This window comes from Xyrauchen texanus, chromosome 43, assembly GCF_025860055.1.
Source record: "Xyrauchen texanus isolate HMW12.3.18 chromosome 43, RBS_HiC_50CHRs, whole genome shotgun sequence".
NCBI classification, from domain to species: domain Eukaryota; kingdom Metazoa; phylum Chordata; class Actinopteri; order Cypriniformes; family Catostomidae; genus Xyrauchen; species Xyrauchen texanus.
The window spans coordinates 2805135-2828411 of NC_068318.1; the positions used below are offsets into that span (position 1 = coordinate 2805135).

General features: G+C 40.5%; 1 protein-coding gene across 2 annotated transcripts in view; it reads left to right on the forward strand.

Annotated features, from left to right (window-relative positions):
* Positions 1–975: 975 nt before the first annotated feature.
* Positions 976–23277, forward strand: part of ca9 (carbonic anhydrase IX) — a 117637-nt gene continuing 95335 nt past the window's right edge. Inside the window, exons 1-2 of one of the 2 annotated variants that reach the window (XM_052116286.1) lie at positions 976–1186; positions 12400–12432. In XM_052116286.1, the coding sequence (XP_051972246.1) occupies positions 1057–1186; positions 12400–12432 (163 nt within the window). In that variant the 5' untranslated portion in view covers positions 976–1056. The remainder of the gene's footprint in view (positions 1187–12399; positions 12433–23277) is intronic. The other variant, XM_052116285.1, reaches the window with a different exon arrangement.

The following is a 23277-nucleotide window of genomic DNA, read 5'->3' on the forward strand; positions in this document are numbered from 1 at the left end:
TCTACTCTATTGATAAAAGTGTCATTCATTTGTTTGGTTAACCATTTAAACAATTTTGAAGCGACTGCTACTAAAAAAGATTTAGAGCCCCTGCCCCTCAAAATGTCTGTGCACGTACATGATCCTGCACATAACCAGCAAAGTTTAAAAAACTTGTTTCAGTGCAGCAGTTCATTAACTCGTACTTGGGGCGTCAAAAAATCTATCATATATCCACTGTCATTATGCCATTTTAATGGATGCTATGCCCCTAAATGTAGCCCTATTTATGAAATAAAACCAAGTATAACAGGAAAAATAAATCGAATTTGACAGTTCAATCCACCAGACAAAGATTTGTTAGAGTGTAAACTCAGTCCTACTGTTAAAAGGATTATTTAGACCATTTTACAGCATAACACATATTTTTGTTCAGAATTTTATATTACAAAAAAAAAAAAAATGCCCCATACACTTCCATAGGACATTACTGTAATTATGTATCACAGTCACGTGTATCAGTCAAAATCATTTTCTGGCGAAATCCACTACATTAACTTGTGATTAAGATGAAACCTTAATTGATTAGCAATAAAAAATACAAATAAAAAATAATTCAGATTAGATGTAGAAAGTGGTAAAAATTTATAAACAAAAGGAATCTTCTTCTGTCAAATGTAACATACAGTATCTCAAAATACTTTTCAATGTTGCCATTAATCTTAGAATAACAGCATTTTTGCTTGCACAGGATTAGTCAGTAGTAGCTCATTATGTTGGCCTGACATTCACACTGGACTTTGCTCAAGGAAGGAGGGGAAAGGTGTGTAGATTATGAGAGATTAGATTAGGTTACACTAACTTTTAAACGAAAGAAAGAGAGTGATTGAGAGTGAGAAAGAAAGAGGGATATCCTGGGCACCTTGAGCAGCTCGTATGTTCTGATTGGTGTATTCTTTGAAGCCCAGCCCCAGACAGCAGACCCTTGAGTCATTGGAGCAGAGGCTGAGATGTGTTTGTGTGTGTGTGTGTGTGTGTGTGTACAGGGTGATCTGGGAGAGAAGACAAGGTAGAGTTATGAGAGTCAAGGTAATGCTGCTACAGATATTCCTCATCCTTCATCTTCTTCAGGGTAAGTTGCTCATTTCAGCATCTTCGTCGTCTGAGGAAGATGATAGCAGTGGGAGGGATAAAGAACACAACAAAGGTGTGTATATCTGGAAATACAGTAATTGTAACAGCATAACTGGCAAATTTTGAATTCATCAAAGTTCTCTGATAGCAAGTGTTTTTTGTTTGTTTAATTGTTTTTTCACTCTTAGTTCTTCAGCTTTTGGTTAAATTTGCTCTTTAAAAAACTCACAGACTAGATATAACATAAATGTCTATAAACTTTCTAAAGTTAATCTTTTACATTTTAATAGTTGAAAGTTTTATCAACTGTGAAGTTCACAACAGACAATGCTAAATTAACCACAGAAATACCAATTCTTGAGCAGTTATTAGTAAAACTGCTGAGTTTGATTGAATGTATTGTAAAAGCATTATAAAATGCCACTGCACAATTATTAAAAACTGCTGTAAAGTGAGAAATATTGTGAAACTGAGTCATTTCCTCCTGGTAAATAATACAGTTTTTACTGGCTTTGATTGGTTCTGTTAACTCTGTGATGCCAGCACACAGCTTTCAAATGCATCTGATATCTTAACACTAGAGCTGCATTCTGGATCAGTGATTCACACTCACCATGTGGACATAAGGTCAAATATTACAGCTACAGTACATGAGAAATTATCACCTTTAAAAGCCTCAATCCTACTGTGTGTTTTGATTTAATTTCATTAGTACTTTGAGATCTTGGCTTTGTTAACACACTGATGATTAAGGGTGTTTGTTTACTATGGTATGTCGATGTAGGTAATGTTTGATTACTGTATGGGAAAATATTTCAACATGCAGCAAGATGTCACTGTTCAATAATGAATTAAAGACAATTGTTCATGCTGTTCGTGTTGGTAAATATTTCATTAAAAGTTTTGGATGTTCTGTAAATTTCACATAAACAAATCAATGCACATTAGTGAAACAAATGGAAAAGCTTAATAAAAAAAACTATATATATACAAATTAGCAGTAATGAACCATTAAAATTTAAGTAATGAAATACATGAAACTAAAGTCTCTCTGCTGTTCAGATCATGAAAACATGCATAACATTTTCCTGGATGTTCTTCATGGTGCTCATCGGTAGTTTGTGGTTTTGTAGGGTTAGTGAGAGCGTTTGGTCTACGTGCCACTCTGAGTGTACCAACACTTTTATATGTTTTCATGATGTTTCCATGGAAACACATAAATCTTAATCTTTATTAAAAAACTTGATGAATCATAAAAAATATATATTGACTCCAAAAATATATAAAAGTAAGTACAGTAGTATAATGTACATTTGTTTTCCAACAACTATATCATGCCAGTAAAATAGTACAATTATGCAGATGTGGTGTGATTTGGCTGCTGAATAATCTGTATGATGAATAAGTGGTATGCATAAAAATATGAACCTGTAAAAGATACTTACAAGTCATGTGAATGAAAACTTTCCTATCTTACCCCTCTGCATCAGAGTTTAGTTTGAAATAAGCCAGGAAGAAAACTACAGAAGCAAAATTCTTGTTAAGTATTATTCCACAAATGACTAGCTAATGTGCTAAATACCTAACCCACAGTTCTACTGTGAATAACTTCAGTAAACACATCTAAAAAAACAAAAAAAGCAGGAATTTCTAAAATGAAATGATCAGTCATTATGTCTAAATATGTCTAATTTGATATTTCAAAATTTCAAGTAACAGCTTAGAAAAGCTAAAACAAACCTATTTTAACTTAAATACTTAAGTACAATTAAATGTGGAAAGGAAACTTCTTTCACTCATTTATATCTTTCCCTGGAGACTGTTTAAATGAGAAAAATTTTTCACATTTAATAGGTAACTATGTAGGAATGAATGCAGGGCAAATGAGTAGTACTACATTAACATTTTTGTAATTAATATGAACTAATATGGAAATATGATCAACTAATCAGTAAGTAACAGTGAAATGATGACTGTGGTAGTTCACTGTTAGCTAATCAATTATTGCTGAATTTTATTTTCCTCATTGAGAACTAATATCTAACTATTGGTAAATTACAAAAATCTACTAATGAATTACAAATCACAACATTAACATATCCTACATAACACAACATAAAAACCATTGTCTAAAATGTGAACAGTTATATTTTTATTGTCAAGATGAAAATGCAGAGCAGCATGGCATTAGGCCTCTGTGTTATTTAACCAGACTTATGAACCAGACTTAACCGGATCCACTTATGAACAAAACACCCCAAATCACTGCCCGGGGGAATCATACTAGAATCATTCAGTGTCTGGTATCTACAGTGGGTACGGAAAGTATTCAGACCCCCTTAAATTTTTCACTCTTTGTTATATTGCAGCCATTTGCTAAAATCATTTAAGTTCATTTTTTTTCCTCATTATTGTACACACAGCACCCAATATTGACAGAAAAACACAGAATTGTTGACATTTTTGCACATTTATTAAAAAAGAAAAACTGAAATGGTCCTAAGTATTCAGACCCTTTGCTGTGACACTCATATATTTAACTCAGGTGCTGTCCATTTCTTCTGATCATCCTTGAGATTGTTCTACACCTTCAATTGAGTCCAGCTGTGTTTGATTATACTGATTGGACTTGATTAGGAAAGCCACACACCTGTCTATATAAGACCTTACAGCTCACAGTGCATGTCAGAGCAAATGAGAATCATGAGGTCAAAGGAACTGCCTGAAGAGCTCAGAGACAGAATTGTGGCAAGGCACAGATCTGGCCAAGGTTACAAAAAAAATTCTGCTGCCCTTAAGGTTCATAAGAGCACAGTGGCCTCCATAATCCTTAAATGGAAGACGTTTGGGACGACTAGAACCCTTCCTAGAGCTGGCCGTCTGGCCAAACTGAGCTATCGGGGGAGAAGAGCCTTGGTGAGAGAGGTAAAGAAGAACCCGAAGTTCACTGTGGCTGAGCTCCAGAGATGCAGTTGGGAGATGGGAGAAAGTTGTAGTAAGTCAACCATCACTGCAGCCATCCACCAGTCGGGGCTTTATGGCAGAGTGGCCTGACGGAAGCCTCTCCTCAGTGCAAGACACATGAAAGCCCGCATGGAGTTTGCTAAAAAACACCTGAAGTACTCCAAGATGGTGATAAAGATTCTCTGGTCTGATGAGACCAAGATAGAATTAAGGCCAAATGTTCTAAGCGGTATGTGTGGAGAAAACCAGGCACTGCTCATCACCTGTCCAATACAGTCTCAACAGTGAAGCATGGTGGTGGCAGCATCATGCTGTGGGGGTGTTTTTCAGCTGCAGGGACCGGACGACTGGTTGCAATCGAGGGAAAGATGAATGCGGCCAAGTACAGGGATATCCTGGACGAAAACCTTCTCCAGAGTGCTCTGGACCTCAGACTGGGCCGAAGGTTCACTTTCCAACAAAACAATGACCCTAAGCACACCGCTAAAATAACGAAGGAGTGGCTTCACAACAACTCCGTGACTGTTCTTGAATGGCCCAGCCAGAGCCCTGACTTAAACCCAATTGAGCATCTCTGGAGAGACCTGAAAATGGCTGTCCACCAACGTTTACCATCCAACCTGACAGAACTGGAGAGGATCTGCAAGGAGGAATGGCAGAGTATACCCAAATCCAGATGTGAAAAACTTGTTGCATCTTTCCCAAAAAGACTCATGGCTGTATTAGATCAAAAGGATGCTTCTACTAAATACTGAACAAAGGGTCTGAATACTTAGGACCATGTGATATTACAGTTTTTCTTTTTTTAATAAATGTGCAAAAATTTCAACAATTCTGTGTTTTTCTGTCAATATGGGGTGCTGTGTGTACAATAATGAGGAAAAAAAATGAACTTAAATGATTTTAGTAAATGGCTGCAATATAACAAAGAGTGAAAAATGTAAGGGTGTCTGAATACTTTCCGTACCCACTGTATATACGGGTCAATGAAAAATAAGGATGTCAGAGATGAAGAGGAAACTTATTTTAAAAATCTAGCTTACAATGCAGGTGCCAAGTACTTATAAATGTAATATTTGTATTCAGAGGTGCATATGCTTCATGTGTTCTTTAACACGTCAGTGTTAATCAGTTATGAACGTAACACCACTCTAAATCACTGTGTTACATTTCCTGGTATTGTGACTAGGCAGCTTGCCTTAAATAAAGGGACTGTATGTGTCCTACATCTGTATTATTAGTTGTTTCTCTTCTCATCATTTCAAACTTGTGCAAGTTATATGATGAGTTCTTCTCCATAATATTATGGATAATTATTATTATGAAGTGAAAATCTTGGTTAACCCTTAGTAATGAGTCAAGTGGTACCACATCCATATGAAGGAATTACTAATGACCTGGAACAGTTTTCTAGAGTGAGGCTCGAGGTAATGCGTTACTAATGAATGAGATCTAATTGTGTCCTTCCTTATGAGTTAATGTTTATATTGAACAGTGTTATAAAGTGAAAACACACTACAGTATAAACCATTTGTAACTGAGGTTTTACTCATCATTTAATAATAGTGAATACATGGGGAGTCATGTGGGTGGCATGCAGGGTTCAGATATTTGAGCGGCGAGCTCTGCACACTTTGCTAGTTTTAATGCTTTTTGTGGCATAAACCAGTGAGATTTGATACACCCTGTTCCATAACTGTTCTATGAAGACAATAAGTCATAGAATTCAAAATCTTCTGGCTCTGGAGACATTAAAAGACACTTACGTGCTAAAGCTGAAGCCCCTGAGCAGCAGGCCTCGGACCAGGGACTCAATTTGGCCAGTGATGTGAAAGAGATTCAGCGTCAACTGTTGAATATGACTTCAATGCTGACGAAGGTCGTTGCTGACTTGGAGGATCTTGCTGTTATACGTCAATCGATCACCGCCATGGAGACAAAATTAATTGAGTTGGTTACAAGAGTTGTGGATGTTGAGAAATGGAGTCATCAGAGAGGGAATTATCTGCTAACCCGCTAGGGACCAAGGTGGATTTGGAGCACGTTTGGAAAAAGTTGGAAGACCTTGAGAATCGTAACCAGCGAAACAATGTTTTTTAGGACACTAGTTTCAGTTTTTTTAGGCTTTTTGCCACCTAGCTTAAAGCTACCTAATTTAATTAACATATATTGAGTGATGTAGCTAATACAGTGGTGTTTTTTGTCAATTAAAATTTTTTATTGATTCATAGACATATAATAAAGAAAAAAACACAACATATATATATATATATTGAATCAACATTTAACCCCCACTATTGAAACTCTGAACCTTCAACCAAAATTCTTGGATCTTAAACCACCCCCCAAAAAATGGGTTGTGTCTCCATCTTCTGATTGGCATCGCCACAGGTAGGTGTGTCCTTAAGACCAAAAGCCTATACAATTTAGAAGGGGTCCAATAAAATCTACATAAAATCTTAAATTACAAAAGGCGCACCCTTGCATCTCTAGATGCAGACTTGACGTTTTTTTAGAATCCTAGCCCAGCCCGCCCTTCTCCAATAACAAATTTAAATCTTCCTCCCATAATCTTTTGAGAGAATTTAAAGCTCCGTCCCCCAGATTCTGAATTAGCAGGGAGTAATACACTAATGCCTCATGACCCTTCCCAAATCACCACTCCCAGATTATCTGCGCTTTAGGGGGGCGCAGCTGTAAATACTTATATAATTGAGATCTGGGAATTCCAAAAATGTTGGATAAAATTTTCAAAATATCTCAGTACTCCACTCCCATATAGGTCACCGAGTGTATTAACCCCCCCTCACAATCCACTCTGACCAGCAGAAATGGGACTTATTAATGCATAGTTTAAGGTTCAGCCATACGCTCGAGGCTACGTTTAAATAAATATCAGAATTAAACACTCTGAACACTTTTGCCCATATCGAGTGTATATGCGAGAGAACGGGGTGTGACTTAACTTCTCCAATTAGTTTAATAGAAGGGCTTTGCAGTAGCGAGATAGGGGCAAGAACTTCCTTTTCAATACAAAACCAGGGAGGGGCTCTCTCAGGTGGAAGCGACCAATGAGCCAAATGTCTGAGACCGAATGCATAATAATAAAACAAAATCTTGGGTAGGCCTAACCCACCTTTGTCAATCAGCCTATGCAACTTATTGAAAGATAACTGGGATGCTTTCTATTCCAAATGAAGTACTTCACTATGCTATCAAATTGCTTGAAATAAGAGAGGGGGACATCTACAGATTGTAACATTCTGTACTGTTTCTAGGGGAAGAGTCATCCATAAAACCTGATGTGATACTTGCACAACATTTTTATTGTTTTAGTTGTTTTAGAATAAAGATGGTTAAGTTGATGTTTGTATTTGTTTGTATTTGTTTGCTCATAGAAAAGAAAGGAAAATTCACACACATAAAACATACCTCTGCAATGCCTCATGGTACACTGACACATACACACATATATACATATAAGAGGTGAATTGAGATGAATCTTTGTTTGTTTTCTGTGGGTGTTTTTATGGGAATGTGGATCTTTCAATTAATTTGAGGAGTGCTTATGGTTTGTATGTTCCACATTTTAGTGTAAATGTGTCATGTAGTGTGGGACTCGCACTGGTCTGGTTGAATTGGTCTTGAATCGGTCTCGTCCTGCCTTGGTCATGGTCTTGACTTTATCTCAACCCCTCAAAGTCTAAGATTTGTATCAGTCGCGATACACTCTGGTCTTGGTCTTGACTTGGTCTTGGTTTAGGTGGTCTTGACTACAACACTGCCAATAGCATCAGCAATGACGCAGCATGAAATGACTGACTTAAAAGGGAACACTAAGGTTACAACTGTAACCACAGTTCACTGAAAGGAGGGAATTAAATATTGCATAAGCTGGCCGCACTACTGAATCTTCGCCACAAGGGTCAAGTATCGCTCTGTTTTTTTTTCAGTTGAATATTCTGAAGATACAGCACTGTGCTCCACTGTATACACACCTGATGACATGCTCGAGGGAGGCAGAGCACAATATCTGACACTTAAAACTGGCAAGATTTTAAAGAGTGTCAGAGATTATGGTTATACATGCAGAGATAACCCAATAGCATCAGCAATGACGCACACAGCATTTCATTCCCTCCTTTAAGGGAACCGTAGTTACAGTCGTTACCTTAATGTTTTACAGTTTCAATTATTCAATACAATTATGTTCGTTAAGTTACATAAAAATACATAAAATTTTAAATACATAAAAATGCAATTCATATAAAATGTCTTGATTACTCTTCAATGCTGAACATATTTATAATTGACAAATTCATCATAATATACACCGATCAGCCACAACATTAAAACCACCTACCTAATATTGTGTAGGTCCCCCACACGCTGCCAAACAGCGCCAACTTGCATTACATGCCAGATGCCAGACGGGCTGGTTTAAGTATTTCTGTAACTGATGATCTCCTGGGATTTTCACACACAACAGTCTCTAGAATTTACTCAGAATGGTACCAAAAACAAAAAAACATCTAGTGAGCGGCAGTTCTGTGGATGGAATCACCTTGTTGATGAGAGAGGTCAACTGAGAATGGCCAGACTGGTTCGAACTGACAAAGTCTACAGTAACTCAGATAACACCTCTGTACAATTGTAGTGAGAAGAATAGTATATATATATACATTACCTTGAAAAATATGCTTGAAACTTTTCTTTTCTTTGAGTATGATTAAGTTTCAGGGTGCTAGGAATGTATTTTAGTAGGTCTGCATTATAATTTATTGTAAAAATACATTTTTAGAGTCATTAAATACAAATTTTGTCAAATATATAATGTTTTAAAAATGTATGAAACCAACATGAATGTATTTGCACGATCTTTCATTTTTATAGCCTAATCTCTGACATCCTTATTTCTCATTGACCCATACATACAGTAGATACCAAAGACTGAATGATTCTAGTATGATTCCACCAGGTACTGATTTAGAGAGGTGATTACATTCATGAGTGATCATAAGAAGTCTGGTTCATAAGTCTGGTTAAAAAAACACAGAGACACAATGTCATGCTGCTCTGCATTTTCATGTTGACAATAAAAACATAATTGTTCACATTCTAGACACTGTATTTTGAGCATTTACTGTTGTTATGAGTAAATAATTAGTAGCTCTTTTAGTTTACCCATAGTTAGTTAATAATTCTCAGTGAGGCAAAGAATAATTCTGTTATTATTGATTAGCTAACAGTGAACTACCACAGTCATCAGATCGCTGTTACTTACTGATTAGTTAATTGTGTTTCTATATTAGTTAACAGTAGTAACTGAAGTGTTAATGTAGTACTGCTTATTTGTCCAACATTAATTCATACATAGTTATCTATTAATTACAATAACAATATTCTATAGTGTTAACATTTTTGCTTTTTACATCTCTGCTTAGATTTGAAAACTTTGGAGAAGTAATGAGTGCAAACTATAGAAATCATTTTTTTTTTTTTCCACAAACACAAATGAAGATTTCCAATTAGCAGTATGTTTTAGCTGTAAAAGCAAAAACTGCTAAACTTTGTAATGTCTGCTTCAAAATAATTAACAGCAAATGCCCAACATGTATAAATTGATTCACAAAACATGCTGCTTTTATGTGATTTTTGGAGTGTCAACATTTTGGCACCCCTTCACTTACACTGAATGGACCTACAGAGCTGAAATATTCTTCTAAAAATCTTAATTCGTGTTCTGAAGAAAGAAAGTCATAGACAGATGGCATGAGGGTGAGTAAATGATAAGATAATTTTAATTTTTGTGTTAATTATATCTTTAAGTAGCACAAATAGTTTTTTGATAAAATTGCATTAATCTTTCACAGCAGCCCAATAATATCAGTGATATATAGTTAAATTACAGGCTACATTATAGACATCTAGTAAGCAGAAATATGAAATTTACCTTGATATGTTTCTTCAAATTAGAGGCAGGATTAATGCTGATATCTGGCTTGAGCAAGTTAAACTCACATGACACAATTATGCATTTGGCCTTTTTCACTGCGAAAAGCCCTTCCAGGTGCGGCCGTGATGTTCAGGTGTAAACTGTGCTTGAGGCATCCTCCAGATCAACAACAGTTGACGCCAGATCTGCAGCTGCCCTTCAAGTTTTTTATGTGTGATTTGATTTGACGGGATGTCCCTAGACAATCATGTTGATAGATAAAACTAAAATCAGGACTGGGAAGTAGGGAACACAGATGGTGGTAAAATAGCGCAGGAAAAGTACAGTTACAGCACTTAAAATATCCTCAAGTAAAAGTATACAATTTTTAAACTCCTTAAAAAAGTAACATTTTGTAGTATAAAAAAGTAGTTTATTACAGTAACGTGAGTATTTGTAATTTGTTACTTTACAACCCTGGTCATGCGTCACATGGAGGAAGAGGCATGAATTGGTTCACAAACCAAAACAGTCCCAAACAATTTCAAAACAATATAAAAGAAAAGAAAAAATTATTTCCAAATAATAATAATAATAATAAAAAAACAATGTAAACAATGACGTGCTTCCTGACTCTTCCACGTGACGCTTGACCTTACCGATGATCTTACATTATCCCTCTCACGAGCACACGTAACAGAGATGTACGGAAGTGAAAATTTGTAGTTAAGTATATAAGAATTGTTTTGTTTCTCAAAATCATCAATTGTTTGCATTCAGATGAACTTTAATTATCGACTGGTGTCTTGTGGATTATTTTAACGCACCCTAAATATGCATTTTGGACCATCAAAAATGGAGTACATTCACTTGTATTGTTTAGAGGAGTAGGCCTGAAATGAAATCCTAAAAGTCTTAAATTCTGTTTTGATGAAAGAAACTCAGATACATCTTGAATGGTAAATCATCAGCAAATTTTCATTTATAGGTGAACTATTCCTTTAAGTCAGATGATACGTTGCTTTGTGTGAGAAACAGATGGAAAATGCAAATGTTATCAGCCACTTACGCTTTCCTTTGAGACGAGGTTTCTTCTTCAAGGGGGCTTTTGATGGCTCAGACTGAATCTTACATTGATTCACATTCAAAGCTTAGAAACTTTTATGTCAAGACCCTGAAGAAATTTTTACACTAGAAAGTAATTGTATTTTTTCTTATTCATGAAATTTATAATTAGGCCATTTAAAAAAAAAGAAGGTTGTGTCGCGTGACTGAACACGTCATGAAGGGAACCCTGGATCTGCAAAAAGTCTCGTAAAAGTTGCATGCAACATTCATACACTGTTTATTTAGAGTCCCCCAGAAACCCTTTACCCTATATCTAAACCAACCATAACTCTAGGTCTAAACCTAACCCAACCTTTGTAGCAGCAAATGCAACAATCACAAGACTTTTCCAGACCTTCTAGACATGACCCTCTGGATGTGGTAACCTTGAACTTGTGCCTAATTTCCCATATGGTTAGTGTGGCCCTATCTGTGACCAGTTTAAGGAGCAGTAAAGGTGGCATATCAGAAATTATCTCTCAGGTTGACCTGTGTACTGTAGGTTCTGATCTGGTGTGTGGTCACTCAAGATCTTTCACCCATATGGACCTTGGTCAGGGTTAGGTTTCTGTAAACCATCTTCCCTGAAATCTAGTTGTTGATTGACTTGCCACAGCATGCCAATGGCTCTCCTCCTGACATTTTATGAAATGCATAACAGCATTGCCTTCTCTTGCAGTGGCTTTGAATTTTGTACACAAAGTAGAATCACCAGTCAACTGAGTTGTTTTAGCCTGCAGAAATGTGCCAAGCATCTCTACTGGCAGCACATAATGCTCACATTCACTGTGCTCAATGAATGAGGGATTGTGCAAGTGTGCTGATGCGAATATGGAATTGATACTGACTCCTCAGTCCTGCACCATTTACTCAGAATGACCAAAACCTGTTCTCACAGTTTGTTCACCTATCTGTGCCTGAATTACTGAATTACTGAATTTACTGAATATTCCCTTCATATTTACAAAACACTACTAAGTAGCATGTTGTTACATTAATAACTGATATATTGGTAGTATTAGGACTCTTATAATTATAGCACACACTGGAAAACAACAGTATTATTAAATTGTTGGCTACTTAATAATCATTTATATTTTATAATATTAATAATGAGAAATAATCCTTCATCTGCTGTTTTATAAACGTTCCATCTTGTAAGCTATAAATAACAGATATAGTGAATAACAACACCACAACTTCATCAAACTACCATTTAATGAAGAGTATGGCTTGAATTACTTTCATTTCCTGATACAATCTCTACCCATTTTTCACAGGTTCCTCTCATCAGCACAACTGGGGCTACTATGGTAAATATATACATACTATTACTACCCACTATAACTGTTTAGTAGAACATAGCAGACACATCCAGGACAGCATGCTCTTGTTACTTTCGTAGTAATACAGCAAACACTTGTGTGTTTTGTTAGGGATGAAATCACTTATAGACACCTTTATGCGAAAATGTGTAAAATGCATTTATTGCTAAGTAAAGAAGGATGCAATGTACCTGCCAGATGAACCTGATTTGTATGACTGGACTTAGACAATTATTAACTTTTTATCTGATAAATAATTTATAAGATATACTAGTGTATTTCCTGATAGCTGAATAATGTTATCAGATTTCACAGATTGCAATCAACAAAGTGACATTTATTCAAGGTTACTTAAAATAAATAGAGAATAAAAAAAGTAAATGTATATTTAGTAATTTAGCAGACCCTTAAATCCAAAGTGATTTAGTCGCAAGCATGTTTAAAAAACGAATATAAATTATAAAATAACTCTAGACATGTGTCTGACAGTTGGGTGTGTCTGTCAATTATGGTGTGTTTGACCATTGGTTTGTGTTTGACAGATATTTTTGAGTGATTAATATCATTCAGCTGGTTTGTGGTTGACAGATGTTTAAAAGGGGTGTATATTTTCCTGAGTGTATTTGCCACATATGGAAAACATTCTGAACGTTGGTGACCATGGATACTGAAATTATTGAAGTTCTAATTTTTCTTTCAAAGAGAGTGTGGGGTCCAGTTTCTCCATAATTCTTCTGACAGTTTCAAGAATCAATTTCATTTGTCCGGCAATCATAAATAAAATTAACATTATTCAATTTTTAACAAAAGGACTTAAGTTACTTAACACAATCATACAGCATTCTACAAATGTAATATAGAAAAAAAGTTTAATTAGATTTTAAAATTAAATGCTTAATTCTGCTAAGTATAAATTAATGCTAAAACAAAGGTCATTTAAAAGTGCAGTATGTAAGATTCAGAACCTGTCACGTTCCTCTGTTGTCTACCCTGTGTTCTGTGTCTCACTATTCACGTTCATGTTATGTTTCCTTGTCTACTCCGTGTTTTCCATTTCACCCGTCACCGTTCACGCTCCATGTCACGTTTTCCTTGTTGTCCGCCCCGTGTTTCACTGTCCTTGTCTAAAACTACATTTCCCACAATTCTCGGCCTCCCTCACTGCCTGCACTCATCATTGTTCTCACCTGTGTCTCGTTTAGTCTTCATTGTGTCTGTGTTTATAAACCCTGTTTGCTTTCCACTCCTTGTCGTTCGTTGTATGTTGTTAGCCTGGAATGTTTCCCCTGCCCGTGTTTTCTAGTTTTATGTTTATTTCCCCTTTGAGGGGTTTTTCCTTTGTGTTCGTTTGTGGAATGTTGTCATGCCTGGTACGTGTTCCCTGCCCGAGTTCTGAGTTGTGTTCATCGTGTTTTAGTCTGTTTCATCGTGTTTAAGTTTCCTGTTTTCCCATCGTGGACTTTTCTTTGTGTTTACCTTTTGTTACTTATGTGTTTACCTACAATAAAACCGCATTTGGATCCGCATCCCCGTCTGCCTTCTCCTGACTCCCTATTTCATAACAGAACCCTTGTTATTAATGACACCTGTGGCCATTAAGTGAACTGCAGTCAGCTACCTGCTGCTCATGCTCGCGCTCGTGGACACACTCCATAGGGATGCGAGCATCGGCCAAAACAATGACGTAACTTACAAAGAGACAATGTGATTTGCCGGCATCATGCTGACAGGTGAGGTAGCATAATCCAAAAAATTACACAGTTATGACTGATTTACAACAAACTTTGAGACTGTATATTATATTTGACTCTCCAGTGCTGGAACAGGGATAAAACAAAGTGTGGATATTGGTCTGACTATGCGAGGCTGCAGTTTGAAGTAATCACTTTTCTTTGCATGATGCATTGACTGCATTTATACGATAGCCTATGTTGACGTTAGCTAGCTAGCCAGCTTTATCAGTAGCTGTTAGCTAAATTTGGTGGGTGATGACAGTAGCTGTTTATAAAATAGACTGTACATTATAAATATGTTGACACAATTCAGTATTTATGTGATTCCATCACAACTGTCATATTGATATATCGATGTGCTATTGTTTTATAATAATAGAATGTATATAATTTTCTGTATAACCAAGTGTGGCAGGGCGGAGGGCAGGGCCGGGTCTTGATTCCGCACACCCGATCCCTAATCAGGCTAATCAAGCCTCCAAGAGGGATAAAGGCCGACCAAGGACGGCAGTGCGAGAGAGAGAGATTTACAGATTTTTTGTCTTTTTGGTTCTGTTTTATTTTAAACTATTCTTTATATCGTCAAGCCAGTTCTTGCCTCTTCCATTTATCCCTTTACACTGGTGCCGAAACCCGGGAAGGAGGAGGGATGCGCTGTAGTAGAATCCTCACCACTACCATCCAACCAACGGAGCAGCCTCAGCCATCTGCCGGAGGATGGAGGAGCAGATGGCTGGAAGCAGAGGAACGGCCGCCGACTGCGAGGGGAGGAGGGTATCCCAACAAACCACCTGGAGTGGTTACCGCTGCCAGGGATGGGGAGGACCCTACCATCCACCAAAAGGTCTGCCTCTGATCTGCCCGGCGAGGCATGCCTGTCGTCCATTAGAAGGTGGAGGAGTGGCTGAGGACCAAGCTACGGTGCATTGGAGGACTGGCGAGTAAGTGTTTCCTCTTTCTCTCCCACTGCCGCTCTGTGTTGGCCTTTCCCTCTCTTTTTTTAAACGTTTTGTTAATTTGGTTTGATCGCCGTTACGGCGTGTAGGTGCCACATTTTTTTCCCCCTCCCCTTGTCCCCTCCCTCATCCAGGTAGATGGGGATGACCTGCCGGCAGACAGGACGGAAGGCACGCCCCTCCCCAGGTAAAGGGGATCCCCGGCCTGAGAGAACGAGGGAGGAATGTGGCAGGGCCGGGTCGTGATTCCGCACACCCGGCCCCTAATCAGGCAAATCAAGCCTCCGAGAGGGATAAAGGCCAACTGAGGATGGCAGTGCGAGAGAGAGATAGAAAGACAGAGAGATTTACGGACTGCTGTCCGACACCTGTGTGTGTGTGTGTCTTTTTGGTTAAGTCCATCCATCCATCGTCAACCGCTTATCCTGTGTACAGGGTCGCGGGGGGCTGGAGCTTATACCAGCTAACATTGGGCAAAAGGCGGGGGACACCCTGGACAGGTCGCCAGTCCACACACTCACACTCACCTCCACATCCACATCTAGGGCAATTTTTTTGGAGACACCAATTAACCTAGCCTGCATGTCTTTTGGATGGTGGGAGGAAGCCGGAGTACCCGGAGAGAACCCATGCAGACACAGGGAGAACATGCAAACTCCACACAGAAAGGCCGGGGCAACCAGGGTTTGAACCCACGACCTTCTTGCTGTGAGGCGACAGTGCTAACCGCTGCACCACCGTGCCGCCCCTTTTTGGTTAAGTTTATAATTAAAATATCCTTTCCCTTTACCCCCTTTACACCAAGTTATGTTACACTAATGAATGGGTCTTTTTACATTATCTTTAACATTGTCTAGCATTCATTTTATGTGTTATTGTAGTTTACCTTGCTGAATAATAACAGATTAACATTGTTTATGACAGTTACTTTGCAGGCAAGATCAAGTTAGCTAAAATTACACAGATCAATCCTTATGACACTATATTTCACATGCTTTGCAGTTATGTAAGCTTACCTGTCCAATAAGAAGAATGCCAATTCAGGGTCGGTTTTGATCCCCAAAATGGTCTTTCCAGGAATCTGATGTCGACGTTCACTCTATTTCACTCCACCATGATCAAGTTTCCGCTTAGCCAGACTGGATTCAGTAGATAAATGTTTTTGTTTTTTTGTGGCTTACTCAGAGTTTGTGTAGGAGTCGGTGTTGTACTAGAAGCCGGACATTTGCTGGATTCCATCTCTAACATAACATTACCTAGTGTTGCAGTTTGTTGTTGCTGTTGAAAAACAGAGGAGAAGCACTAAGGCAAGGCTTTCGGGAGTCACATCCTTTGGATTTTCCCATCAAAAGCGACCTGCTCCCTTTGCATGAAAATCAGTCTACAGGCTTTAATAGGCAACATAGGAAGTCTGGGAAGGGCTAATTTTTTAAGTTGCATTACAAGTTTGCATTACATTTTTACATATTGCACCTTTAGTTTGCACAGTTCTGTGCTGACATTCAGATTTCATCATTATAATCGAAGTTAAGCTCTCACAATGCACGATAATGCACAACTAACGATGCATTTTGACTTGTAATTCTTTCTTTGCAATGCACATCTTCATATGATTGAAATTAGAAAATGTCATGTTTCCTTAAAAAAGAAGTGAATACTGATGAGAAATGACGTCTAAAAGCTAGTATTGAGCTGAAAGTTTGCGTTTGGGCATTTGAGAGCTGTTTCATGAAGTTTCCATTTTATAATAGCTGTTAAGCCTCTCACAATGCATGAGAATGAGCACTAATGATGAATTTTGACATGAAATACTTTCTTTTGCAATGGACAATTTCACTTAATTGAAATTTGAAAAAGTCATGTTTCCTTAAAATAGAAGTGAATACTGATGAGAGAAATGATGCCTAAAAAAGTTGCTTTTGGACCTTTGAGAGCTTTTTCATGAAGTTTTTACAACTCTCTATTGACTTTCAGACTTTTTCATTAAAATGTCTCTTTAGCATTTATAATGCATAATAACAATTTTTCAAATTTATTGTAATCTGAGATGTTTACCATTACAAATTAAGGACTTCGCTATGCTCTCAAATTGCTTGAAATAAGAGAGGGGGACCTCTATTGGGAGAGATTGTAGCAGGTAGTTGAATTTTGGAATACAATTCATTTGAATAACATTAACCTTCCCAATCATAGATGAATGTAATGAAGCCTCAACATTTTTTTTATTAAAGGGTCAAAATTAACTGAAAATCACACAAATTTGCTGGAAATAAAATCCCATAAAACGTAATGCCCTGTTTGGGCCACTGGAAGGCACCCGGCTGGAAAGCCGTTACTGGACAGTACTCTGTCAGAGCCAAAACTTCAGATTTAAACCAATTGACTTTTTATCCTGAGAATTTGGAACATTATTTAATATTTCTGTGGAGGCAACGAATAGATCTAGTAGGTTCAGAGACAAATAATAAAATATCATCTGCGTAAAGCAGAAGCTTATGAACCACACCTCCTTCCATCACCCCTGTAAAATCATCCTCCTTTCTTTTCGTGGCTGCTAATGGTTCCAGGGCAAGACAGAACAATAATGGGGAAAGAGGGCAACCCTGCCGGGTGCCCCAATTCAGAGTAAAACAATCTGAAATGAATCCATTTGTTTGTACCGCTTGTACTACAAGGTGTCTATAAAGTAACTTAATCCAACCAATAAATGTACTCTCGAACCCATACATTTCCAAAATCTTAAAAAGATTATCCCTTCTACCATATCAAACGCCTTTTCAGCATTAAGTGAGATGGCAGCGACCAGAGACTGATCATTTGCCACTGACCACGTGATATTGATGAAACACCTAATGTTATCAGAAGAGTTATGGCCCCGAATAAACCCCACCTGATCTATATGTATAAGAGATGTCATAACTTTACTTAATCGGTTTGCCAAAATTGTTGATCTAGCTGGATCAGGGAAATTGGACGGTAACTTATAAACTTACTTGGATTTTTGTCCTTTTTAAGAATCAAACTGATACGGGCTTGTGTCATGGTTGGGGGAAGCTTTCCATTCTTAAATGATTCCATATAAACTTCTAACAAAAGTGGAGCCAATTCTGTAGCATAAGATCTAAACAATTCAGCGGCAAAACAATCTGGCCCCAGAGCCTTGCTTGTAGGTAAGGACTTAATTACCTCGTCAAGCTCCTCCAAGGTTATCTCAGAATCAAGAGAATTATTTTGCTCAGTTGTCAGTTTAGGGAGTTCTAATGGTTTCACAAAGTTTCTAATATCTTCATTACTAGACGAAGATGTGGAACTATAAATATCAAGATATTTATATATATTTTAGGGCTGTCGATTTAACGCGTTAATAATATGTACGCATTTAATCGCAATGCTTTCCTGAGAAATTCCTGAGAAATGCAAGCTTGTAGTACCATCTGTTTACTCCAGAGGGCAGTAAGTGAAATTTCAGCTGTGTGAGCAACACACAGTTTAGTACAGTGAACAAAACATTAACTATTCAGCAGACACACAACACAAACGTGCGTTCAAAACAGTTGAAGGAGCGCAAATGCGAACCAAGGGATCTCAAGATGTGTTTAAAGATTGAGTATTAAACTATATTTAACTTGACACAGTGACCTAAACATTTTATTTTTATGTGCAACACACCCGAGACGTGACACAAGCATGTCTGACACAGGTCGTATGGTCTTTACCTCACAAATATTTAATTAACAACAAGGTTAAGGAGGTGTCCTTTAAACTGTTACACTTTTTATACCCAGTCAATTTTTATTTAAGATACATGCTCCCTGAAATAGATCCACTTTACTCCTTCTGTAATGCTGTAGATGAAAAGATTGTTTGTTTATACATACCTCTATTTTAACTAGTTTTTCTTTGCTTTATAAAGACGTTTTATTTGGTTTTCACAGTTTTGATAACTGAAGTTAATATTTTCTGATTAATCTGTTTATTTTTCTTGCAAAGTTTTTTTTATACATAAGTGTAAATGTATGTCTATAAAGCCCCTATTTATATATATATATATATATATATCAGTGGGGATTTCTTTAAGACTGCAAGGGAAGCTCAGCTTCCCCTATAATGTCAAAAAAATTATGGTCAAATATGTACTATTGTGTAAACAATTTATTGACTAAAAATGCGTTAGAACACGTTCATCTCGAAGACGAGTTCGTTCAGAATCAGCTACATTACATATAGCAGGTCGGCTGACTCGATTTACTTCTCATACATTCCCGTAGCGTCAGTGCATTTCCCTGTTGAAGCCGAAGCGTCCATTGACTTCAATGGGGCTGCTCTGAACAGTTTTTTCAGTGCTCCGAAAATAGGCGGTCATTGGCTAAATGCTGCGATTATGTCCCGCCCACGGACGCTCAGCGTCTCTGGGGGTGAATGAGGAGTGGGCTGGCCCGGACTCCGGGCTTCAGCGTGATGATTGGAGGATCTGTCGAAAGACTGCATCTCCTTTTGATTGACAGCGAATCTGTACTATAAGAAGTCACTGAAGCTATTTCAGCTCAGTCCCATCGCGGATTTCTCAAGTGTAGTCGAAAGACAAACTGCTGCAACCTATTTCTTTATATTTGTTTGGTGAAATTGCTAGTCAATTTGCATAATACATTTCACACAATTATACACCACATTCCTTGTTTCAGTTTTACCAAGTTTAATATATTTTGTTTTAGAGCGTTCGTTCGTTCGTTCGTTCGTTCATTCATTCATTCATACAGTAGGCTAGGCTAGCGTCGTGACGGGTGAAACTGCGCACGATGGCAGACGGTGCTAATATTGTCGACCTGATTTTGGCGAAGCCATTTGAAAGTCTTCCTTACGAGGAAAAAATTAGAATTAAACAGCAGGGCAGATCAACACCTAAGATTGATTTAGTGCAAAAAATAGGGTAAATAAGTTTATAATGTAGGCCAAAAATGAGCTTCCCTCTTTGAAAGACCAGCAGCCGCCACTGATATATATATATATATATATATATATATATATATATATATATATATATATATTAGGGCTGTCGATTTAACGCGTTAATTTAGTGCGATTAATTTGACAAAAAATAACGCGTTAAAAAAATGTACGCAATTAATCGCACCATAATAAGGAAGATTCCTGAGAAATGCAAGCTTGTAGTACCACCTGTTTACTCCAGAGGGCAGTAAGTGAAATTTCAGCTGTATGAGTAATGCGCAGTTTATACAGTAAAGAAAACACTTCATTAGTGTAACCCGCACACACACACACAAGATGAGACAGTCACAATGTATGTCAAAACTGCATTTATTTGCAGGCAAACAAAAGTACAGCACGGAAAATCCAGAGGGAGAATGGTCAGGGTAGCGTAGGGTCAAAAAGCCGGGGTAATCAGAATCGAGTAACTAGACAGGACTAGTGGGGAGCAAAAGACAGGGGAACAAGGGGAGCTGGCAAGCTAAGAGGAGGACAAGAGGAGTTCAAAACTAGACGAGACTAGCGGGGGGCAAAGACACGGGAAACTAAATACAATAACCAACAGGAGTGAGACGAACGGGTTGTGAAATATATATAGGGGCGAGTGCAGGTGTAAACAATGATAGGTGATGAGACAAGTGCAGGTGAAACTAATGTGCAGGAGTGCAGATGACGCGAGTGCAGGTGGTCATAATGTTCTGGGGGATTGGAAACACGTGAGAAACTCGAGGAAGGGAGATAACCTACGAGCATGTGAGCGAGTAGGAGCAAAGTGGGCGTGAGGGCTCGAGCGAGCAAAAAGAGTGTGCAAAGCTCGAGGGGGTGGAGCGAGGGAGTGAGGTCGAGGGAGTGAGTGTGTGTGCGACGAGCGGGGATGGGCAGAGGAGCAGGGTTCATGACAGTATCCCCCCTCTGAATAGGACGGCTCCTGACGGCCGCGGGAGGCCGTGCAGGATGATCGGGGGACAGACAAAGGGAAGTGAGACAGTCCATGGGCAGTTTCAAGGCAAGGTCAGGGGGGACATAGCGGACAGGCGGGTGGTCGGGAGATCTAGGGGGCAGCCATAGGGCAGAGGCTGGGTCAGGGGGTCTGGAAGGCGACTGGAGGACAGGGACTGGGTCCGGGGGTCTGGAAGGTGACCACCGGATAGGAACAGGGTCAGGAGGCCAGGGAAGAGGCCACAGGACAGGGAGAGTGTCAGGGGGCCACCGGACAGGGTCAGGGGGCCAGGGAAGAGCCGTGAAAGGCGGTGCCGTCAGAGGCGGCACTGTAGGCGGCTCTGGAGGTGGGGTCCTGGAAGGCTCTGGAGGTGGAGCCGAAGGAGGCTTTAGGGGCGAAGGCCTGAAAGGCTCTGGAGGTGGAGCCAATGACGGTGGTGCCGTGGGAGGCTCTAGAGGCGGAGGCCTGGAAGGCTCAGGAGGTGGAGCCAATGGAGGTGGCACCATGGGAGGTCCCCGAGGCGACGACCTGGCAGGCTCTGTAGTCTCGGGGGGTAGAGCTGTAGGAGGCCCGAGAGGCGGAGCCATAGAAAGCTCTGGAGTCTTTGGGAGCAGAGCCATGAGGGGCTCGGGAGGTGGAGCCGTGGGAGGCTCGGGAGGCGGAGCCGTAGGAGGCTCGAGAGGCGGAGCCCTAGGAAGCTCTGGAGTCTCTGGGAGTAGAGCCGTGAGAGGCTCGGGGAAAAAGGTCGTGGAAGACTCGAGAGGCTCTAGAGGTGGGGCTCTGGAAGGCTCGAGAGGCTCGAGGGGGGAGCCATGAAAGACTCAAGAGACGGAGCCCCGAGAGGCTCGGGAGGAGGAGGAGCCCTGGAAGACTCGAGAGACGAAGCCCTGAGAGGCTTGGAAGGGGTGGAGCCCTGAAAGACTCGAGAAGAGAAGCCCTGAGAGGCTTGAGGGGAGGAGGAGCCCTGAGAGACTCGAGAGGGGAAGCCCTGAGAGGCTTGAGAGGGGAGGAGCCCTGAGAGACTCGAGAGGCGAAGCCGTGAGAGGCTTGAGGGGTGGAGCCATGAAAGACTCGAGGGACGGAGCCCTGAGAGGCTCGAGGGGAGGAGGAGCCCTGAGAGACTCGAGAGGCTGAGCCGTGAGAGGCTTGAGGGGTGGAGCCATGAAAGACTCGTGGGACGGAGCCCTGAGAGGCTCGAGGGGAGGAGGAGCCCTGAGAGACTCGAGAGGCGAAGCCGTGAGAGGCTTGAGGGGTGGAGCCATGAAAGACTCGAGGGACGGAGCCCTGAGAGGCTCGAGGGGAGGAGGAGCCCTGAAAGACTCGAGAGGGGAAGCCCTGAGAGGCTTGAGGGGGGAGGAGCCCTGAGAGACTCGAGAGGCAAAGCCGTGAGAGGCTTGAGGGGTGGAGCCCTGAAAGACTCGAGAGGAGAAGCCCTGAGAGGCTTGAGGGGTGGAGCCCTGAAGACTCGAGAGGAGAAGCCCTGAGAGGCTTGGGAGGGGGAGCCCTGAAAGACTCGAGAGGAGAAGCCCTGAGAGGCTCGAGAGGAGGAGCCCTGGGAGGCTTGGGAGGAGGAGCCTTGGGAGGCTCGTGAGGCGGAGCCCTGGGAGGCTCGAGAGGAGGAGCCCTGGGAGGCTTGGGAGGAGGAGCCTTGAAAGACTCGGGAGGAGAAGCCCTGAGAGGCTTGAGAGGCGGAGCTCTGGGAGGCTCGAGGGGTAGAGCTCTGGGAGGCTCGAGAGACTTGAAAGGCAGAACCTTGGGGGGCTTGGGAGGTAGAGCTCTGGGAGGCTCGAGAGGAGGAGCCTTAGGAGGCTCGAGAGGAAGAGCCCTGGGAGGCTTGAGAGGAGCCCTGGGAGGCTTGGGAGGAGGAGCCTTGGGAGACTCGAGAGGAGAAGCCCTGAGAGGCTTAAGAGGCGGAGCTCTGGGAGGCTCGAGGGGTAGAGCTCTGGGAGGCTCGAGAGACTTGAAAGGCAGAACCTTGGGGGGCTTGGGAGGTAGAGCTCTGGGAGGCTCGAGAGGAGGAGCCTTAGGAGGCTCGAGAGGAAGAGCCCTGGGAGGCTTGAGAGGAGCCCTGGGAGGCTTGGGAGGAGGAGCCTTGGGAGACTCGAGAGGCGGAGGCCGCGAGGGCTCTGAGGGCCGAGCAGAACCCGGCAGAGCCGTGGCAGACTCTGGGGGCGGAGCAGAACCCGGCAGGGCCGTGGAAGACCCTGGGGGCGGAGCA